At 34.6% G+C, this 20606-nt stretch overlaps 1 protein-coding gene across 3 annotated transcripts in view; it reads right to left on the bottom strand.

Annotated features, from left to right (window-relative positions):
• The window catches only part of LOC126749408 (transcriptional regulator ATRX-like), a 74603-nt gene that overhangs the window by 26320 nt on the left and 27677 nt on the right, over window positions 1–20606 (bottom strand). Inside the window, exons 10-19 of one of the 3 annotated variants that reach the window (XM_050459096.1) lie at window positions 11495–11628; window positions 11338–11432; window positions 11197–11268; window positions 10878–11040; window positions 3283–3411; window positions 3073–3220; window positions 2822–3020; window positions 2658–2770; window positions 2429–2608; window positions 2055–2217 (exon numbers count right to left, since the gene is read on the bottom strand). In XM_050459096.1, the coding sequence (XP_050315053.1) occupies window positions 2055–2217; window positions 2429–2608; window positions 2658–2770; window positions 2822–3020; window positions 3073–3220; window positions 3283–3411; window positions 10878–11040; window positions 11197–11268; window positions 11338–11432; window positions 11495–11628 (1396 nt within the window). The remainder of the gene's footprint in view (window positions 1–2054; window positions 2218–2428; window positions 2609–2657; window positions 2771–2821; window positions 3021–3072; window positions 3221–3282; window positions 3412–10877; window positions 11041–11196; window positions 11269–11337; window positions 11433–11494; window positions 11629–20606) is intronic. The other 2 variants (XM_050459098.1, XM_050459097.1) reach the window with 2 other exon arrangements.

The raw sequence follows: 20606 nt of genomic DNA, 5'->3' as shown, positions 1-20606 counted from the left end.
ATATTTCTGATGGTGAACTACAAGAGATGATTTCCGAAGTGCCCGCGGAAATTGATATTTTAAAATTTCCATGTCATTCTCAAGCCGTGGAACGCTGCGTAAAGTTGGTTACAGAAGCATCATCAGCAGTATGTGGCTACGAGGCAAGAGATGGCTTTATAAGGTCACGGATCACTTCCAGGGAGTTATTACCGAAGTTTGAGACAAAAAATGAGTATCGCCAAGCTCTTAAAGAAAAATGAATAAATAGGAGGGCAAATAATAGAAAATGGGGGGGGAGGGAGGGGCGGAACTTGAATTACAGTCACCTCCTAGTGGTGAGTTCTGGGTTATTTTCATCAAGAAAGCTTATTCTTAAGCTTTTTATGTAAATAAGCAAAGAGCTGCAAAAATGTGTTTTAAATCGTTTTTTTTTAATTTAATGTCGAATGGGCAGCCAAAGATGAAGTGTCAGATTAAAAAAAAATTACCGCCTAATTCGTATCTATAGTATGCAACTATTCCACACATAGGCACGTCTATTATTAAAAAAATATATATTTATTGCATTTTCACTCCACCCTATTAAACACCTTAAGAGCAGTTACTCTGAAAGGAAGTAGGGCTCAGACCCCAAAACATCTCTTATGTTTTATAGAGCTTTTACTAGATAATGGGGCAATATTTTATGGTTCTGCTATCAAAACCAGATTAGCTAAAGTCGACCGTATCCAATATAAAGCCTTAAGAATGGTTACAGGAGCACTGTGTTTTACACTAATATAGGCCTTGCTAGTAGAAACTTATGAGCCACCTCTACATGTACGAAGAAAAATTTTTATTTAAAAATTTACAGTTTTGCAATAATTTCCTTATTGAAAAAATCCATAGGCTTGGAATATCTATCCAATCTAACAATAAAATATTGGATTACCAAAAATAGTCCACCGTTAGCGGAAGCCTACGTAAATACTAAGCTTATAGAGGAAAATAATGGGTATTGGTTTTATAGATTACCATAATGGAATCAATAATTTTTAACCACGTATTTTAATACCCAACTTTACAGATTGTGTTATGACAAATAAAAATATATTAATGGACACTCTTAACAAGTTTCCTAACTACTTACAAGTTTACACAGATGGTTCTAAGACTGCAGAGGGCACAGGAGGTGCATTTACTATCGCTACATTAAAGATTCAAATGGATTTTAGGTGTGAAGAAAATGCTTCCATTTTCACGGCAGAAGCATTGCCTATATTAAAGGCATTAAAATATATAAACAATGCCAATACTCCCTATAATATTTTAATTCTGTCGGATTCTAGATCAGTCATACAAACTCTAAGTAATGGACATAACTTCCAATCATTTTCAAAATTAGAGCTGCGCTGGTAAATCTTTGCCTATATAAAAAAAAAATAGTCTTTGTTTGGATAAAAGGTCACTCAGGATTATTGGGTAATGAGTTAGTAAATAAGGAAGCAAATAAAGCCATTTCTTGCAACAACTTTATACCTTAAGTACACTACAGGGACTTTTATCTACTTCAACTTAAATAAATTAAGTATAACGAAAGGTATCAATAAAGATTTAAGTCCATATTTCTTTTAAATACGTGAACAAGTTATTTTCTTCTTCTTTTCAATTTTTGAGCGTGTGAGATAGTGTTTTCCAGATTGATTTTTGCTATAAGTGACGTAATACCCAATAAAATAAGTAACTCATCGTATATTTGGTAACATCGAACCCGTTTTCAGCTAGTTTTTACCCTATGAAGGGAAAAAAACGAATTGCTGGTACCACAAACTGTTTTCTTTTAAAGTCAATAAACTTTTTTAAAAATTAAATCATTCTGGTTGATACGGTACTTGTTTTCAACTAATTTTATCCACTAATTTTTGTTAACACTAACTGTTTTCTAAAAATCAAAAAACTTTTTTAAAAATAAAAATAGTCTCTTTGAGTTTGTAACACGACTCAAGACTCTAAAACGAATTTTTGTGCTATCAACCATTCTAACAATTTCATAACTTTCCCGTACTTTAGGCATAAAATAGGGAGTTCCGTACCTTGAATTTCTGGCTCCCTGGTACCGTTTTCCTCCATTTGCCTGAACTTATTCAGCATTTTCGATGCCGTATGGGTCTCCTTGGCGATTTTCGAATCGTCCACGTACTCCTCGGACCTAATCACGTCCGGATCCCGATAAATTTCACGTTCGGGCGTTTCAGTCTAAAAAAAAACAACATAAAATCCATATAAAATTCCCCCAAAAAAAAGACACATGATAAAAGTTAAACGAGAAAAATGAAACAAAGCGTTATCCATCAGCTCCACAGGTTTACTCTTAAGTTGGGTTATTATTAAAAGTATAATGGGGCGGCTAAATGGTGTGGGTATTAGACAAGAGAAACACACTCAAAACACATCTCAGTTTATTAACCTTAACTTGAGAAGGATCCCTGGGCGGGGTTATTCTGAATTGTTTCTTTTGCTTCTCCGGCTCCTTATAGGTTTCGAAGAATTTAAATCGCTCCTGAATATCGGCGGTTTTAACCTCCACCTCTTCGACCAATTGCGTGGATTTTACCGTATCTTCTTTCGAGGTTTTTTCTATGTAGGCCTAAATTATTTCGATTAAGGAGACTGGTCGGGAGTGAATTAAGACTCACCTCTCTGGCTTTTTTCACTTCCAGTTTTGGGGGAGTCACCGGGGAGAGTTGGGGAGGCTTGGAGGCGCTAGCGTCCAATTCCAGGAACAACGATCTAGATTTCTTGCTGATTTCTGGAATTTTACTATTTAATGGAGAGTTTGTGGTGAACATTTACTTCTTACCGCTTTCGAAGACTTCCTCTTCCTCGTTTCGTTCTTTTCCGGTTTTTTCATTGACAACTTCACCCTTCTCAAAACGTTCTTTAAGGGATTTGGTATCACAGGCCTCAATTTTGTCGGTTATGTTCTTCCTCACGTTGGTGCTGGATTCGCTTTCCATTACCGCTTGCTGGTAAGCTTCCTTCATCTTTTCTTGCTTACCCTAAGTCAATCATTAAGAAAACATCGTTCAGCGGCAAGTTACCGAGACTTACCATAAACAATTTGGTCCTAATATTCTGAATTTCTTGTTTAGTCTCTTCTCTCCTTTCTTCCCTGGCGTGGTCTCCTTGCTCCCATCGCTTTTTCACGTCGGACATGCCGGTGAAATGGAAGGGTTTCTCTTTTTGAACCCTTTTGGCTCTAAAAGAATTTTTTTTTCACGGTTAACTTTTTATTACAGGGAAATGGAAAGTGATGCTAACCTCACTAAATCAGGATCCTCGCCCTCGGGAATCTCTTCCTCTTCCTCCTCTTCTGATTCGGACTCTTCGATTGGGATGCCGTCCAAAGCTTCGTTGGATACACCGATGTCCATGCCATGTTTTTGGAACCTATGAAGGAACAGAAAGTGATTTTTACTTGCATAAGTTAGGATGTACAAAGAAGGTGTTTCATAGGTCAATTGGTTCAGAAATTCTTATATTTCTGTAGTTAACGGTCGATTTTTTTTCTTCTAATCAAAACACTCCTTTAAAAATCACAATTTTACCATTGATATAGTATTTATTTTTAGCTGTTTTTGTCTGAAGAATCCAATGGTGAAATCAGATTTTTGGTAGCATCAGTATATAATAGGCTGTTTTAAAGAAAAGTTCTGATTTTACTCGATCCTTTAAGATTTCGAGTTTTTAGTAGTTTTGAAGCTAAAATTATCACTGAAATTGACGTTATTTTGTAAATAGAAGGACACATCACGTATCGGTGATGTTAAATATCAAGTCCAAAATTTCCTGAGAAAACAGTGTTTGTTTACTATTATTATCGATTGCATTGGATACCAAACAATACCTGAATAATTTATTATCGTATTTATCTGAAACAATTTCCATCCTTTTGGTCGATTTTGGCCTACTATACTGGTTTGTCGGACAGAATTATTAAATGGATAACGTAACAAATGCGCAGATCTTTGAATTACTACAAAACACGAGTCAAGATGTTATATGCATACAACATGCATGTAACAGGATGTGGCCAGATACAAGGCGAAGGAAGTAAATTTATTGAAGAACAGTGTCAAAATTTTGGAAGCTTTAAATCAAAAGTTTCAGCAAAAATTACTAATACTTTCGAAAACAGAGTCTAGATCTTTGGAAGAGAACGTGTTGGATCTTTTAATAAAACAAAGTACGTGTTAAGATTGATAAGGATGGTCTAGAGATTTTTTTAGGGTTGTCAAAAACACTGGGAAAATTAGACCAGTTTTGGTAAAATTTGTTCGGGAACAATCTGTAAGGTATGTATTGAAAAATGCAAAAAACCTTAAAGGAAGTAATATACGCATCGCCCAAGATTTGCCGGAAGAAATAGGAATTGAAAACAAGATTCTTTACGAATATTTAAAGATATAAGGACAATGTGTTCTTTGCGGAGTTTCTATCCTTGGATTCTAAATTGAGAGAAGATGTAGAAGATTTTGGTGCCAATACATACCGTAGGCTTAGTAAGAAATTGTACAACTTAAGAATTTCACAAAGACCAAAGAGTCCTGACCATATAGAGCAGAAGCGGGAGCTGGGTAAGAGCAATAGTAACTTGTTTCATAAACATTTTCTTAATTTATCTAAGGTTTCTTTTACCCCCGAGGAGGAAAATATCCTAAATTTAAATTTAAAATTAAATTTTTCGCAACAAATAAATCGAAACACTAGAGAGGTCCTGGCAGTGGAGGCTGAGAACATCATTCAGTCTGTTAATATTCCTAACAAAAACATTTTACGATCAAAAATAATAATTTTTCTTAACTCTGAGAGACATAACTCTGCCCCTAATAATTACAACAAACAACACCTTAATTCTATTAGAAACAAAATTGAAACGCATGATCTTCTAATTTCCAGAGCAGACAAAGGCTCTTGTTTGGTAGTCATGAATAGACTCGACTATGTGGCTAAAGTGACGAAATTTCTATCGACTGACGACTTCGTGGCTATTACTAGGGATCCAACGATTAGTTTTTTCTCAAAACTTAAGAATTTTCTAGATCGATGTCATAACTCTGGAATACTTTAAGACCACTAAATCTAACCTATACCCTATGAACCCACGTACTCCGGTGCTCTATGGCTTACCTAAGATTCATAAGGAGGGGAACCCGATAAGACCAGTAGTTTCCTTCGTAAACTCTCCTTGCTACAAATTATCCTCTTGGCTTAACAATACTTTAAGAGAAGTAACTGGTTTTCGGAACGAATTCTCCATTAAAAACTCAATTGAATTTGCCAATTATCTAAAGCAAATAGATGTTCCAAACAATGCCATTTTGCTTTCCTTAGATGTAAAGAGCTTGTTCCCTAGCATACCCTCGTCAGACTTTTTAACATTGGTTGAGATCCTGCTAAACAATAATAGTACTTTGCCAAAACTGGGGTAGAAAATCTTATCAACCTTTTATCATTAGTTTTGGAACAAAATTTCTTTAAATTTAATGATCAATTCTTTAGGCAAAAATCTGGTTTCGTCATGGGTTGGTTCTTGTCTTTCGCCATTTTTGAGCGAGGTCTTCATGAGTCACTTGGAGGAGAAAATCATGAAAAGTCGTTTTGCGGGCTTTTTGAGAGCTTATAAAAGGTACGTGGACGATTTGTGCGTGTTGTGGGTTGGTAACGAGAATGATTTATTGTATTTCTTGTCATTTATTAACTCCCTTCATAATCAGATCTCTTTTACGCTGGAAAGAGAGACAAACGGAAAATTACCCTTTTTAGATCTTCTTTTATACCGAAATAATAACAGTATTTCTTTTGAAGTATATCGCAAACCTTCTGCAACAGATAATATAATCCAATTTAACTCCAATTCCCCTTATCAACACAAATATGCAGCCTTTAATTCAATGTTCTACCGTTTATTTAAATTACCTCTGTCCAAAGACGCTTTTCAAAAAGAACATAATATTATAAAAATAATTGCTGTAAACAATAATTTCTCACTTCATAATTCACTGACAAATTTTATAATAAATATAAACTGTCCTATCACATAGTCCACCCACCGAACAACATCACCAACAATAATAATTTTAGATGCCTTAGTTATTTCGGTGGCATTTCACAACAACAATTTTCAAGCCTTTCAGCCTTTCCATAGCTTTCAAAACGACTAACTCGCTAAGAAAGAACCTAGTAAAGACGTTGGATAAAAGTGATCCTCTATCTAAATCGGGTGTATATTGCCTTAATTGTAAGGATTGCCCTGCCGTTTATGTGGGACAATCAGGAAGGAGAGTATCCACAAGGGTACAGGAACACCTAAGCCTCGTTAAAAATAAGTTCAGGGGCACCAACACCACAGAAACTAAGTCAGCATTTGCTAACCATTTATTATCAACGGGTCATAGTTTTTCCGTCCCTGAAAATGTTTCCATTGTTCACGAGTGCCCTAAGGGTAGAAAGTTGGATCTCTTGGAGAAAATGGAAATCACCAAAGCCAAAAAGAGTCCAAATTTGACATGCGTTAATGATGTTTTCACCTTTGAGCCAGGACTTATCTTTAATAATCTTATCTAACCTCTTGTTTCTGCTCACGATACGCATATATGCCTTTGACTTTAATATTCATAGGCAGGGCTGGCCGAGTGGTTAACGGTTTGGTGTTTAACCGAGATCAACTTTAGAGCGTGGGTTCAAATACTACACCTATCACGTTTTTCCCCTTTTTATATTTTTTGTTGAATTTTTGTGCCGTGTTATTGTTTTTATTACAAAATATGTGGGTATTCTCAGATTTAAATTTTATTTGTCAGTACTTAGCAGGTCATCTAGCTATAAGGTAATTTTAACTAATTTTTAATATTTGATTTTGTTTTAGTGTAAGGTTTTATTGTAGTTACGAGTGTTTTTTCTGTTTATTGTAGGTCTGATGATGCTTTATTAGCGAAACATGTTACCTGATTAATTAAAAAGATATTTTGAAACTGAGACTTAGAGTTTTAATTTTTTCTCTAGTTACGTAGGTCTCTTTGAGATAATGGACGAGTTCTTTCAATGATGAATATACAGCTGAAGAATTGGTAAATTTAGATAAGGACGGGTTTTTAGAGCCGACTGTTGATAAAAGGACGCTATTCCACAATAAAGTTTCCCAAGGAAAGAACACACAAGAAGCAAAATCAAACAAACCAAAAGTAAAATTATAAGTTTGAATGTTTTAGATTTTAGCCTTTTACTCGAATTAGATCCTTAAAGTATGTTTGTATACATATCATATATTATTTTCAATTTCGTGTTTGTGACCCAATATCTTCAGTATTGCGGAGGGTTGTTGGGTGGGGTCAGAAATAAAACAGAAACCTGTTTCCCTAAATAATGTGTTTTAATTATAACTTAAGAAACCTAGACTTAGGTAAGAGGTGTAATGTATAAAAAAAAAAAAAAATAATTTTATACTGTTTTTTTTTATAAAATTTTTTTTTAACGGATTGTACCTGAATGTAATTTTAACTGTGTCGTGGTTTTTGTTTTTTGTTGTTTTAATTTTTGTAACTTAAAGAACATTTATTTTAATAGTGTTTTTTATGTACTTGAAATTACTTTGTTTTATCTCTGTAATTACTTGAATCCATTTCAGTGTCCTGAGGATGACTTAATATAAGTCGAACCGTCGACATTTAGGTAAACAGGTTTCTGTTTTATTTCTGACCCCACCCAACAACCCTCCGCAATATTATATATTATGTTCGATGGATCCATTTATTAGAAACTTCAACGAACAAACGGTGTCATCGAGTATGGTCAAAAATTTGAATTATTTCAATGGCACTGTTGTGGGCTATAATGACAATATTCTTCATTTAAATATTTGCGGGATTAAGACCAGCCTGCGAACTGCTCGCAGGTTCAGAATTATAGACCAATCAGTATTCTTAGTACAATTCCTAAATTGTTTGAGAAGTTTGTTTGTGTTGTACTTACATCTTTTCTTCAGGGCCAATTATTAGATGAACAATTTGGTTTTATTGCAGGACGTTCTACGGAACTGAATATTCTATCCTTTACTGATTTTCTGTCTGAGTCCTTGGAGAGGGGATATCAAGTGCACTCTTTGTATACCGACTTCTCCAAGGCTTTCGACAGGGTTAATCACAGGCTTTTGATCTTTAAGTTGAAAAGATCAGGGATTGGGGAACCACTGCTGAAATGGCTTGAGTCCTACCTGGTGGGTCGAACGCAGCTAGAACACGTTAGAGTTCTGGGCTTTGAGTCTCGGGAGATTTTGGTGCTATCTGGTGCGAACTGCTGTGCGTTTTAAAGTAAATAAGAGGAATTTTGAGATTATAGTTCTGCCTGAGAAACAGATAGTTTATGACATAGGAGTTATTGGGTTAACTGACTATACTACAGGGAATGAGGGAAGCTTTTATATTATAGTGTATGTCAGGGAAGATATTAAAGTAAAGCATTCCTTTGAATTTATTGGTAAAGTAAAATGTGTAAAGCTTTTATTGGAGTCGAATAAAAATTGGTTTTTCTTAACATGTAGATCCCCAGCAATAAATTAAAACACCTTTGTTGACATATAACATGTCTATCATCAGAGATAACAATTAAGGGGTTCTGTCATAGATAACAATTAAGAGGTTCATTCATCTTATAGAAGCACTAGAACTAGATGATGATGGACATAATATATGTCCTACTGGATTAAAGGTTTTAAATAAATTTACTGGAGGATGACCGAAATACTTTCAGTTAGCTCCACTGCAAGAATGGACTACTTCTTTAACTTTAAAAAATTAAATCAATCAAAATTAAATGGATTACCTAAGTTTCAGTTTTTAAATACTTCTAAACATGTTATAGGATAAACAGATAATATCTAATATTTGGATATAATAATCGATAATATATATAAATTATTAAACTCTTTTTTTTTCAGTTTTAATCTTCTCCCGAAGAAGCTAACATCGTTAAAGAAACACGTGTAGAGAGTAAAAATAAAGAGTTTTGGTTCGTGGTAAAACTGTCTCGTAATTTCAGTGTCATACCAAAGATTCCAACCATAGGACCAACCCTGAATAGATTCTTATAACTGGATACGACTACCAAAACACTAACAAGAGGCGTCTATGATGGTTCAGCGTATTATCTGTTTATTTCATTTACCTATTTAATTGTAACTTTGTAATATTTTTCATTTTTTGAAATAAACTTTTTTATTTATTCATTTATTTATTTTATTATCAATATTTTTTAGTCACTAATCATTTTCATAAGTCATTCTTCTTTTTTGAAGAATCCATTGCTAAGATCAAATTTTTGGTACCGTCAATGGTTCTACTAAAATCAAAAAACATATTAAAAAAAAAATTTTTCATAATGGTTTTTGTGGAATCAAATTTTTGACACCATAATCAGTACTCCCAAAAAACTGTTTCAAAAATCACAAAATTTTTCTCTCAATATGGTTCGTTTCCAAGTGATTTTATCTAGAAAATCCAATGGTAAGATCGGATTTCCGGCACCAACAGTGGTTTTTCCAAAACCAAGAAATTTTTTTTAAATACATATTTTTCTATTAACATGGTCAACTCAGTCAGTAACTCAATAAATTTTGTATGGAGAATTTAATTTTAAAATCAAATTTTTGGTACCAGTAACGGTTCTTCCAAAAACCAAAAAACTGCATTAAAAATAAACATTTTTGAATCAATATGGTAGGTACTCGTTTTCAGCTGCTAATATCTTTAGAATTAGATAGTAAGATCAGACTTTTAGTACCAACAATCGTTTTTCAAAAATCAACATTTTTCTATCAAGATCAGAATCTCTGTACAGAATCTGTAATTCTTCCAATTCCTAATTACCTAGACACTGTCTATGGACCATATCTCACAGAATATAATCAATTTAAATTACAAAAAATTCAAAACAGCTTTGCCAGATATGTCAGATGTGTACCTCTTAGAGAGCATGTCAGTCAGCATGTTGTGGAGCTTTTCAAAACCAACATAAAGCAAAGGCAATTAGTGCATATGGGTTTCATAGTGCATAAAATCACATTCAGTTAAGTCAAATTATTTAGCAGAATTTTTTAAGCTTCGTGGTGAATGCCATGAAGTAAATATCAGAGGAAAATATAGTTTGAATATTCCCAGGCATAATACAATGTTTTTCAGGTCGTGTTTCATATATCAGGCCGCTAGTTTATGTAACAAAATACCTGAGAATCTTAAAACATTAAGCTGTCCCTGTTTTAAAAAGAACCTAAAAGATTTGATCAGGAGTGGTAATCTGTGATGAGTCAGTCTGTAGTAACTTTGTGATATGTAATTTTTTTAAAATTTTTATACTGTGCTCAAAGCTTTTAAATAATGTCATGTATTTTAAAATTTGCCAGTATATTTGAAAGTGGATATTTTATTTGTTATTGCCTAATGGCTAAATCTTTATTGGTAATTGTTAAAACGCGCTCTGCGGATCTATTACCTTTTGACATTTTTGTTAATAAAAGATATTTTATTTTATTTTTTATTTCAAGATGCTATTCACTTTCCGCTGCTTATGTCTGAAAAATCCAATGGCGAAATCAGATTTTCAGTACCAACAACGGTTCTCCCAAAATCACAAAACTATCAGAAAAATCAAAATTTCTTTATCAACAGGGTTTTCATTTTCAGCTAACTTTTCCTCACAAATTTAATGAGAAAAACCGATTTTTCAATAGTTTTCCCAAAACGAAAAAACTCTTTTAAAAACCAAAATCCTGCCATCGACATTTTTCGGCTAATTTTGAGTCCGAATCCCACGTTATACACGAATTTTCGATCTCATTAATAAACATCATTTTTTTAACTTACTTGGCCAACTTGGACAAAATACTGGGAGACCTCTTGACATTTTGCGCTCTCTCCAGCTCGCTAGTTTCACTCTGATGGCTCTGAAACTGCTCGAACACTTGGAATCGCTCCTTGACGTTGAGTGTTTGCAGCTCTTCCAGACCCAAATCAGGTTTATCACTTGCTAAAAATCAAAATTTCAACATTATTTCAATATAATATTAGGAGTTCAACAACAATAGAAGGTTAAAATAGTGAGTTAAAAACAAATAAAATTAAAAAAAAAACACGTTTATTAATAGTTTTAGTGGGCCACGACACGCAGAAACTCATTTTCTACCTCTAACTACGTCAGGAGGTAATTCTACCGGTTGACTTTCACGTATTATTAGTTCGGGTCTTCGAGGTTTTTCTGGAACATTTCAGGCATTTTGTTACTAAATCAGTTTTCTAGAATAAAATGGTTTAAAGTGATACTTACGAGAGGGTTCTTCTTCTACTGCCTTGGGAGCAAACAGAGCTTTAAAGTGGGGTTTGCAGTACAGGGAGCCATCGTTGCTTTCGTACGTGTCCACCCTGTAAATATGCAATTATAAGGAATTGTCAGATAAACAAGGGGTTTAAAAAGGTACACTTACGTCAGCTGTTTGCTACACTCGGAGCACCTGAAGCAGTTTTTATGGTAGACCGATCTTTCCGCTTTGATTTGTTCCATTTGGAAGACTTGCTTGCCGCAGACTTTACAGTTGGTAGACATTTCGATTTGGGAGCCCTGTAAGGTCAATTTTCGTATATAATTATTGTGCAAATTATAGCATATAAATTAATATGCAGATGCAGATTTTATAATTTATATTGACATAGTGCTTGTTTTCAGCTAATTTTATCCCACGAATCGTTTGTTTGGTCATCGGATCCCAGCTTTAAACATTGAAGGGCTAGAGTAAGGCTAGCTGTAAACTGTCATTATAAAATTTTTATCAGAAATGTTTAATAACAAAGATACAGGATGTTAAAGTTAAGAATAATTATTTGTTTATTTATCATAACTTTTAAACTACCAGCTCAATTTTAATTAAATTTCGCATGCAGGTTATTGTAGTAGGGTAGACCGGGGATAAAAGTGTCACGGGGAGAAAGTGCCACTTGCCGCCATTTCTTTAAATTAACCGAAATGCGCTCGACACAAACATTCTAAGATCAGTCCTATACCGCCACCAGACGAGCCCATGGCCCCATGCATTCAGTGTTCTAGTAGCCGTGTAAGGGAAAGGACGAATCATTTTGTGTTTTGTGCCCTACTACGTAAAAATTTGCCATAGTATATTTTTTGTTCGGAAGAAGCTATTTTTCATCGAATTTAAACCAGGTAAGTTTGCTCTGATACCTTATTGATTCTATTTTCATACAGTGCTGTCAAATCTTCAAATTTCAGATAGTTTTTTTTTTTATAATCAATAGTTTTGGAAAAAAAACAAGTTGGGGTAAAAAGTGACACACACGTTCTATGTGGCACTTTTTACCCCACTATGCAGAATGATTAATTTTTTTTTTCAGAATGCGAACTTATCCCAGGAAAACTGGGAGGGGGCAAACTTCTTTGGAAGAAATGCATCGCTCAGCTGATGTTACACAAAATGGACAGTCCATAAGGTCGGTAGCCAAAGATCTTGGGATATGTAGAGTCTCTTTGAATAGATTTATTCAGCGACGCAACACCGATCCAGATACAACCTTTGAACCGTCGACCAGTGTGTGCAGTCCAATTTAATAAAGATATGCCAGACTCATGGCGACAAAACAAACAAGCGGGAGCTGACTGGTTTGCAGCGTTTCTAAAAAGAAACCCACGACTTTCTATTCGAACACCTAAGGCCACTAGTTTGGGAAGGGCAACATCTTTTAACAAGAAAAATGTAACCGATGTTTTCGACAAATTAAATAATGTTTTGGAACGCTACTCATCCACTGCTTCCTCCATATGGAATACAGATGAAACTGGAGTTTCAACAGTCTTGAAACCTCCAAAAATTGTAGGAGTGAAGGGGTCAAGGCGGGTACAAATGTAACACTTACAACAGCGCAGTTTCTGCAAGTGGGCTTTGTATACCACCTATGTTTTTATTTCCCCGAAAGAAATATAAAGATTATTTTATTCGGGGTGGACCACCCGACTGTATTGGTACAGCAAATTCATACGGATGAATGACAGAAGATAGCTTCCTTTTGTCCATAAGGCATTTCATTAAACATGTGAAACCGACAAAGCAATCACCAGTCCTTCTGTTGTTAGCTATATCAGTGTTAAATTTGGCGAAATATAATGGCATTGTTTTATTATCGTTTCCGCCCCACTGCTCTCATCGGCTGCAGCCATTAGATGTGGGTGTATACGGCCGGTTCAAGAAATACCTATCTTCTGCCCAAGATGCCTGGATGAGAAGTAATGCCGGAAAGAATATTACAATTTATGATATTCCATCGATTGTTAATTCAGCTTACCCCCTAGCGATGTGTCCTAACAATATTATAAATTCTTTTAAAAAAAGTGGCATTTTTCCTTATAATCGGGACGTATTATCAGACATTGATTTTACTCCAGCATATGTCACAGATCGACCAGTTCCCCCTAACGGAAAAGATGAAACAAGTTAAACAAAAGGCAAAGGAAGTTAAAAGAAGGGTTTATTCAAGCAAAAAGAATCAAGACTCGAATTCCTCAACCGATTCGGAGGATGACTGCGTTTGCCTAATATGTTGCGATTTATATTCACAGAGCTTACCTTCGGAGGAATGGGTGCAATGTAGAACCTGCAAAGGGTGGGCTCACGACAAATATACTACGGGTGATTCAAAATGCTTTAACTGTGACAGTGATATGGACTATAACTAAGTTTTTCGTTCTTTAACAGTTCCTTGTTCAGTTGTTTACCTTTTAAAAATGTAGTTCACTTCTTACTTTTACTTAAACGTATTAAAATCAGCCTTACTTATGAAGTTTCTATTCTATTCTATCACGGCACAACTTACCCCATGGGCGTTACTTTCTACCCCATGCATGGGGTAAAAAGTGCCATTTACCAGAATCCATAAAAACTGATAATACCAGTGTTTTTCTTCTCGTTAGATATTTGTGGCAAGCCAGTTTATTAACTTAAGGTTACAGTTACCACAGGAACCAAAAATGAAAAAAAAGTGACCTCTCAAAGTTTTTTAAAACCAATTTTTACTAGAAATGGCACTTTTATCCCCGGTCTACCCTAAGTTGTCAATTACTGATGAAGCCAATTTTTAAAAAAATTGCCAGTGGCGTAACATACGGAGAGACTTGGTCCTTTATTGCCTCAAATCTGCGAAGTGATAAAATATTTTTTTATAAGAAGTGAACTGTTAGATTCTCCATTCAATTTGGAAAAAAAAGTTACTCTTGCAAAATTTACTGATTTAAGGTACTGTTTTTAAAATATCTTAATTTAATTGTTCAGAAATACCTGCTAAAATGTTGCAAAAATTTATAAAAAAGGTGAATATAAAAGATGATCAAAAGTTATCTTAAACAATTATTTCATTTGACTTTTTTAATTTAAGATTCAAACCTAATTTTCTTTTTTTTTCAAAGTTTTTGCAGCATTTTAACAGGCGTTTTTGAATAATTAAATTAAGATATTTTAAAAACAGTGCCTTAAATCATAATATTGCAAAAGTAGGTAACTTTCTTTTCCAAATTAAATGGAGAATCTGAAAAAATGGAGAACAGTTGACTTCTTACAAAAAAAATATTTTATCATCTCGCAGATTTAAGGCAATAAGGAGCCTCCGTATGTTACGCCACTGGCCACAAGCAAAACACACAAATATATAAATCAAAATAGAAGTACTAAATAAATATATACAAAACTGGGTACAAAAGACATAAATGTACCTGGTCAAATTTCTAAATGTAAAAAGTAAGAAAATAGGAAAGTAAATAAAAATAGTTACAGGAAAGTAAAAATTAAAAAAAAAGTAACAAAACCAGTCAAAAACATTAATACAATGCTTAAAAAGTCATAAAAAATTTTATAGAAATTTGGCAATACAAAATATTGCTATTCTACACCATAAAAAATTTAATAATTAGCCACTGCAAAAATTAATATTAAAAAAAAATCATCTACTGCATATAAAGCTCTCGCCAGCAAATATGATTTCAAAGCATTGCGAAATCGAGGAAAAGATGTCAATGATTTAATTTCCAAAGGCAGATGATTGTGCATTTTTTTAGCTTCGTAAAGAATAGAGCTTTTTATTAATTCTGATCTTGAGATTGGCACATAAAGATCATGCTCTGCGTTTCGAAGTGGATAATTGTGAGATGGTCTATTAGGAATTTCTGATATATGCTTGCGAACCAAGCAAATAGATTCAAGAATGAATAAAGATGGAAGAGAGATGAAACATTTCTTGGCAGTGGGCTCGACTATCAAGTCCTAGTAAATAGCGAACTGCTCTCTTTTGTAGTTTAAAAATGCGCTCAAACTAAGTCACACAGCATGTGCCCCAGAATGGAAGGGCGTAACGAAGATGGGACTCAAAAAGGGCATAATACACTGTTCTTGATGACGAAAGATTTAATTCCCTGCAAACTGCTCTTATGGCAAAACAAGCTGAACTTAATTTTTTAAATAAAACATCGATATCTAATTCTCACTTCAAAGAGCTGTCAACAATAAGTCCCAAAAATTTCACAGATTCAACAACGTCCAAGCTGGTGTTTGCCTTTTTGCAAGTACAAAGGATTGGATAGTACCTTTATAAGATAAGACTTTAGTTTTTGAGATGTTTAAGCAGAGAAGATTCGAATCGCACCACGATTTAATGTTGATTGTATATGATTGTTCCATGTAAAGCTAGTATCATCGGTAAAGATACAGATTTTGCCGCTAATGTTAATATGGGCCATATCATTAATAAACAGCAGAAACAGAATTGGGCCCAGAACTGAATCTTGAGGTACCCCACATTCTACTGGTTTGCTAGAAGACATGGTCGTATCAACCTTTACAAGCTGACTTCTGTAGCTAAGATAGGACTTAAACCATTCGAGAGGCGTTCCTCTGAAACCATAGTGCTGTAATTTGTTGATCAAGATAGTATGGTTTACACAATCAAAAGGCTTGAAGAAATCACAGAAAATAGTTGCTGTTGAATGATGATTGTTTATACTGGAGTAAACACTGTTAAAAAGGGAGAACAAAGCATCATTAGTGCATTTATTACTCAAGAAGCCAAATTGATGGGGAGTTAGTATTTTATATTTAAACAGGAATGATAATAGCCTTTTTTTAATCAATCTTTCTATGATCTTCGATAATGTTGGAAGGAGAATGATTGGACGATAATTTGAAGCTTGCTCTTTATCTCCTCCTTTATGCAAGGGAATAATTATTGCAGTCTTAAGGCAGTTTAAAGACCCCATTTTGAAATGATTTGTTAATTAGGTTTCTCAGATGGTTTAAGGTGTTATCAGGCAGATTTGAGAACATTTTTAGAGTAAGACCATCTGTACCAGTTGATAATTTGTTTCTTATTTCATTTATGGTACTTTGAAGCTCTGTTATTAGTACAGGGGTAAAAAAGAAACTCTGTTTTCATTAGAGAGATATGAAAGTGGATCATGAGAATGTGTTATAGTAGTTATTAGGTTTTTAGCCACGTTTACAAAGTAATCGTTAAGATTCTCAGGTGAAGAGGGGATGCTAGTTGAAGAAGGCTTATTTCTTAATTCGTTAACAATAGACCATATTTCTTTAGCAACGTTACCAGAATTAGCCAGCCTGTTATTATAATAAATATCTTTTGCGGCTTTTATTGCTTTTAGATACAATTTCCTGTATAGTCTTACATAACTATGAAAAAATATGCTGTCCGAAAATTTTTTTAGGTTCGATAAAAAGCACATGTTCCTTGCAGACACACGTAAGCCTTTAGTGGACCAGGGTTTATGATGCTTAATTTTGATGGGTCTATAAGGAAAGGACTTATTCGCAATACTTGACAAGGTCTTTACAAATCTAGAAAACTCACCATCGATATCATCAGAGATAAGACCCCAGTCAGCTGTTTGGCATAGATTCTTGAACTTGAAAAATACGGCCTAATTTACGAAAATTATTTTTGCTTAAAGTGTCAATAGTAAATCTGGCCAAAACAGCTTCATGGTGAGAAAAACCTGAATTGAGAACAGTACAATCAACGAAGTTCAGAGTAAAAGATGACACGATATAGTGAATGGTGCTGGAACTATTTTTAGTTATTCTGATTGGTGAATTTAGATGCATTAAGAAACCCATTGAATCGAAAATAGACTGAAGAGATTCTTGAGCAACACACACTTGAGTAGTCAAAGTGTATGGAGTGTGAAGTGTATCAATGGAGAAAGTCTGTAAATCAGCGTCAGGTGTTCTATAAACACAAACAATATAGAGGTCATATAACTTATGGTGAACGATGGAAAATTCAAAAACTTTTTCAGATAATAAGTTATCAAACTTAGTTACTGGTGAAAAATCGGTGATTGTAGACATTATCATAGTATCTCCATGGGATAAATTACTTCTTTAAATCTTGCAATTGTAGTGTAATTTTTAATAAAGACAGGTTCATCTATGTTTAACCAATGTTCAGTTATAGCAACAATTTCTGGAAAATTTAGCTCTTCCAATAAAAGAAATAGATCATTGGTTTTGTGTCTTAAGGACTGAATATTAAGTAGAAATACACTAAGCTTGCTATTGTCCGATTTATCAGAGGGTGCTTGATCCTCTTTTCGCGTCACTTTATCTAAAAATTTTTATTTCTAGATGAGGAACCGCTAGAAAAATAGTTAGCATGACTTTCCCTAGCGTTTTGAAGCCGTAAAAGTCTTTCAGATGAAAAAATGATCTAAAAGCAGAGAGGTCTTCTTCAATTTCATCCGAGCCAATACCATAGACGTCGTGGAAGCGGTTATAAAGACAACGCAGGGAATTTAAGTCAGTAGGTAGTCCCTTAGATGCCAGCATTAATTTGACACTGGTGTTGGGGTGCCCTTCAAAACATACATTCGAGAGTTGGTCATGGAGGTATGCCAAATAGAGCCTCAGGGTTTTTAAGATAGATGGGTTTCTCAGTCTAGCCAGCAAGTAACGTCCATTATCAGCATCCGAACTTTGGGACAGCCGCACTATTGGTGGAATCATCCGGTCTATTTGTAACCCATCATCAACCTTGGCCTTCTCTACAAACTTGATGGTGACATGCTCCCGTCCTAGTAACTTGCTTGAGTTATCGCCTCTTTATCGGAGCCAATCGGCCGAACAACCAACGGCGACAATGGACACCCTTCAAGACCATCAATTACAGTACCAGCTGGCCAAGTATTTGGCTTTTTCAGCTGGATAAAAAGATCCTCATTTTGAACACCAAATTTAAAAGTGGAGTCTGAATTGTTCTTATTCTTTGGCAATGGAAAACATCGGATAAAGTCAGCAGTTCCAAGTTTTTCTTTGATGGAGTGAGCAAGTTGATTTACTGTGTAGTGGAATGAAATGTTGGATACCACTACATAATGCCATTCCTTTCTAGCAATGATTTTATGAGGTGTAGGAAATTTTGATTGTGAAGAGGTAGAAACCTCCGTGATCTTGTTGGTCTGGGTGGAAATGGACTTTTTTTATTATAGGCGGGATGTATTTGGTAACACTTGGTTTATCTTTTACGCCTATTTTTTCTATTTTAAATGCCATTTGATTGACACTCCGGCGTAGATCCTCCAATTCCTTAAGAAAATCTTGCTTAAAGGAATCGTGAATTTGAACCTTAACAGATTCATTGTGTATTTAATCGATATAATGCCCGTATCTCTTGGAATTCCCAAGGAATTTTATTAATAATTTGTCCAGATATTAACACGGAACTTATTACGGAACCCCATGTTCCGCAGGTTACAGTTTTGAGGCCTTTGTTGTATATAAAAGATCTTGTTGGTGTGGAAAAATGGAGATTTTATTTAATATTTTTATTCGAGTTTTTAAAATTAAAAATAATGAAAAATGTTTTAAAAATTAAAATATTCTGGTCAAGAAGGAACTGGTTTTTAGCTAATTTATTCCCACGAATCCAATAGAAAAATCATTTTTTTGATAGTTTCAACAAAATCAGAAAAACAAACCGTCATAAATACCAATACTATAAAACGTACCTGAAACAAGTCCATCAAACAAATTACACCAAAAACCCACAAAATTTCGTTCGACCGAAAAAGAAACACTGACTAGGCTCGCCAATACATCATATCCTGAACATGCGATACGCGGTTAGTCAGTCAACTGAATCAATCCAGATAAACGTGATAAAACCATCAATTCATTATCATTAAGAAAAAATTAGTTCCAGTCTGTTACATGAAAAATTACATAGATTTACATAATCATGTGCATTAAAACAAAATATCTCAATTGAAAATCAACGAGTTAAAACTAAACTAAAAATTAGAATGTCTGAAAAACTTGTCAAAAAGACGAGATTATGGCTCTCCTAAGACCTATATCCTGGACATAGTTTAAAAATAAGCGAGTAATTATTATAAAATGAGTCTTTTCATAAATAATTTGATAAACTCCAATAGAATAACATAATTTTAGAATGATACCGAGGATATTAAAGAACTAAGACAAAGATATGTCCGAAAAGTCGAAATTTTGGCTCTCCTAAGACCTATTATATCCTGGACGTAATTTAAAAATAAGCGAATAATTATTATAAAATAGGTGTGTTGATACGCAATTGAAAAAACTGCAATAGAAAAATACAATTTTAAATGGATACTTAGGATATTAAAGAACTAATATAATGATATGTCCAAAAAACCATCCAAGAGTCGAGATTTTGCCTTTTCTGAGGCCTATATCCTGGACGCAGTTTAAAAATAAGCGAGTAATTATTATAAAATAAGTGTTTTCATACGTAATTGGATAAACTGCAATACGAGGTCTGGCTATTAAATAACGAGACTGCGTGCCTAGAGGGAGCCCTAGACGGGTGAGGAAAAAAACGAGTAGTGCGTTGGGTATCTAGATATCTTATCTATGCAAAACACGTTTTCGTCACTATTATAGTATTCATGCAGTAGCGGTTTGAAACGAACGTGTTTTTTTCTCGTGCCGAAAACCATGTGTGACGAAAAACAAGAGCAACGCATCAATCTTAAATTTCTCGTTAAATTGAAAAAAACTCCGACTGAGTGCTATAAATTGTTGCAAGAGGCCTATAAGGAAAATTCTCTCTCTCGTGCGCGTCCTTTTGAGTGGTGTAAGCGCTTTAGTGAGGGCCGAGAGAGCACTGAAGATGACCAGCGCTCAGGTCGCCCTGTCACTGTTTCAACTCCGGCAACAGTGACCAAAATCAACCAAATTGTGCGTGCAGATCGTCGAATGAGCACCCGGATGATTGCCGAGGCTGCAGTAAACGCCGATAAAGAAACGGTTAGAAAAATTTTAGACGGGAAATTACACATGACAAAAGTCTGTGCGAAGTTGGTGCCAAAAAACCTGACTCCTGACCAAAAGCTCTTGCGTCAACAGGTCTGCTCAGATTTCCTTGAAAGGTTAGAAAAAGATCCCGGACTGATGAAAAACATTATTATTTGCGACGAAACGTGGATTTTTCAATACGATGTTGAAACCAAGCGGCAATCGATGCATTGGAAGACGCCTGAATCGCCCAGAATAA

The sequence above is a fragment of the Anthonomus grandis genome (genome assembly GCF_022605725.1).
Source record: "Anthonomus grandis grandis chromosome 1 unlocalized genomic scaffold, icAntGran1.3 Chromosome35, whole genome shotgun sequence".
Classification (NCBI taxonomy): Eukaryota; Metazoa; Arthropoda; class Insecta; order Coleoptera; family Curculionidae; genus Anthonomus; species Anthonomus grandis.
This window is presented reverse-complemented; position numbering and strand designations above follow the sequence as displayed.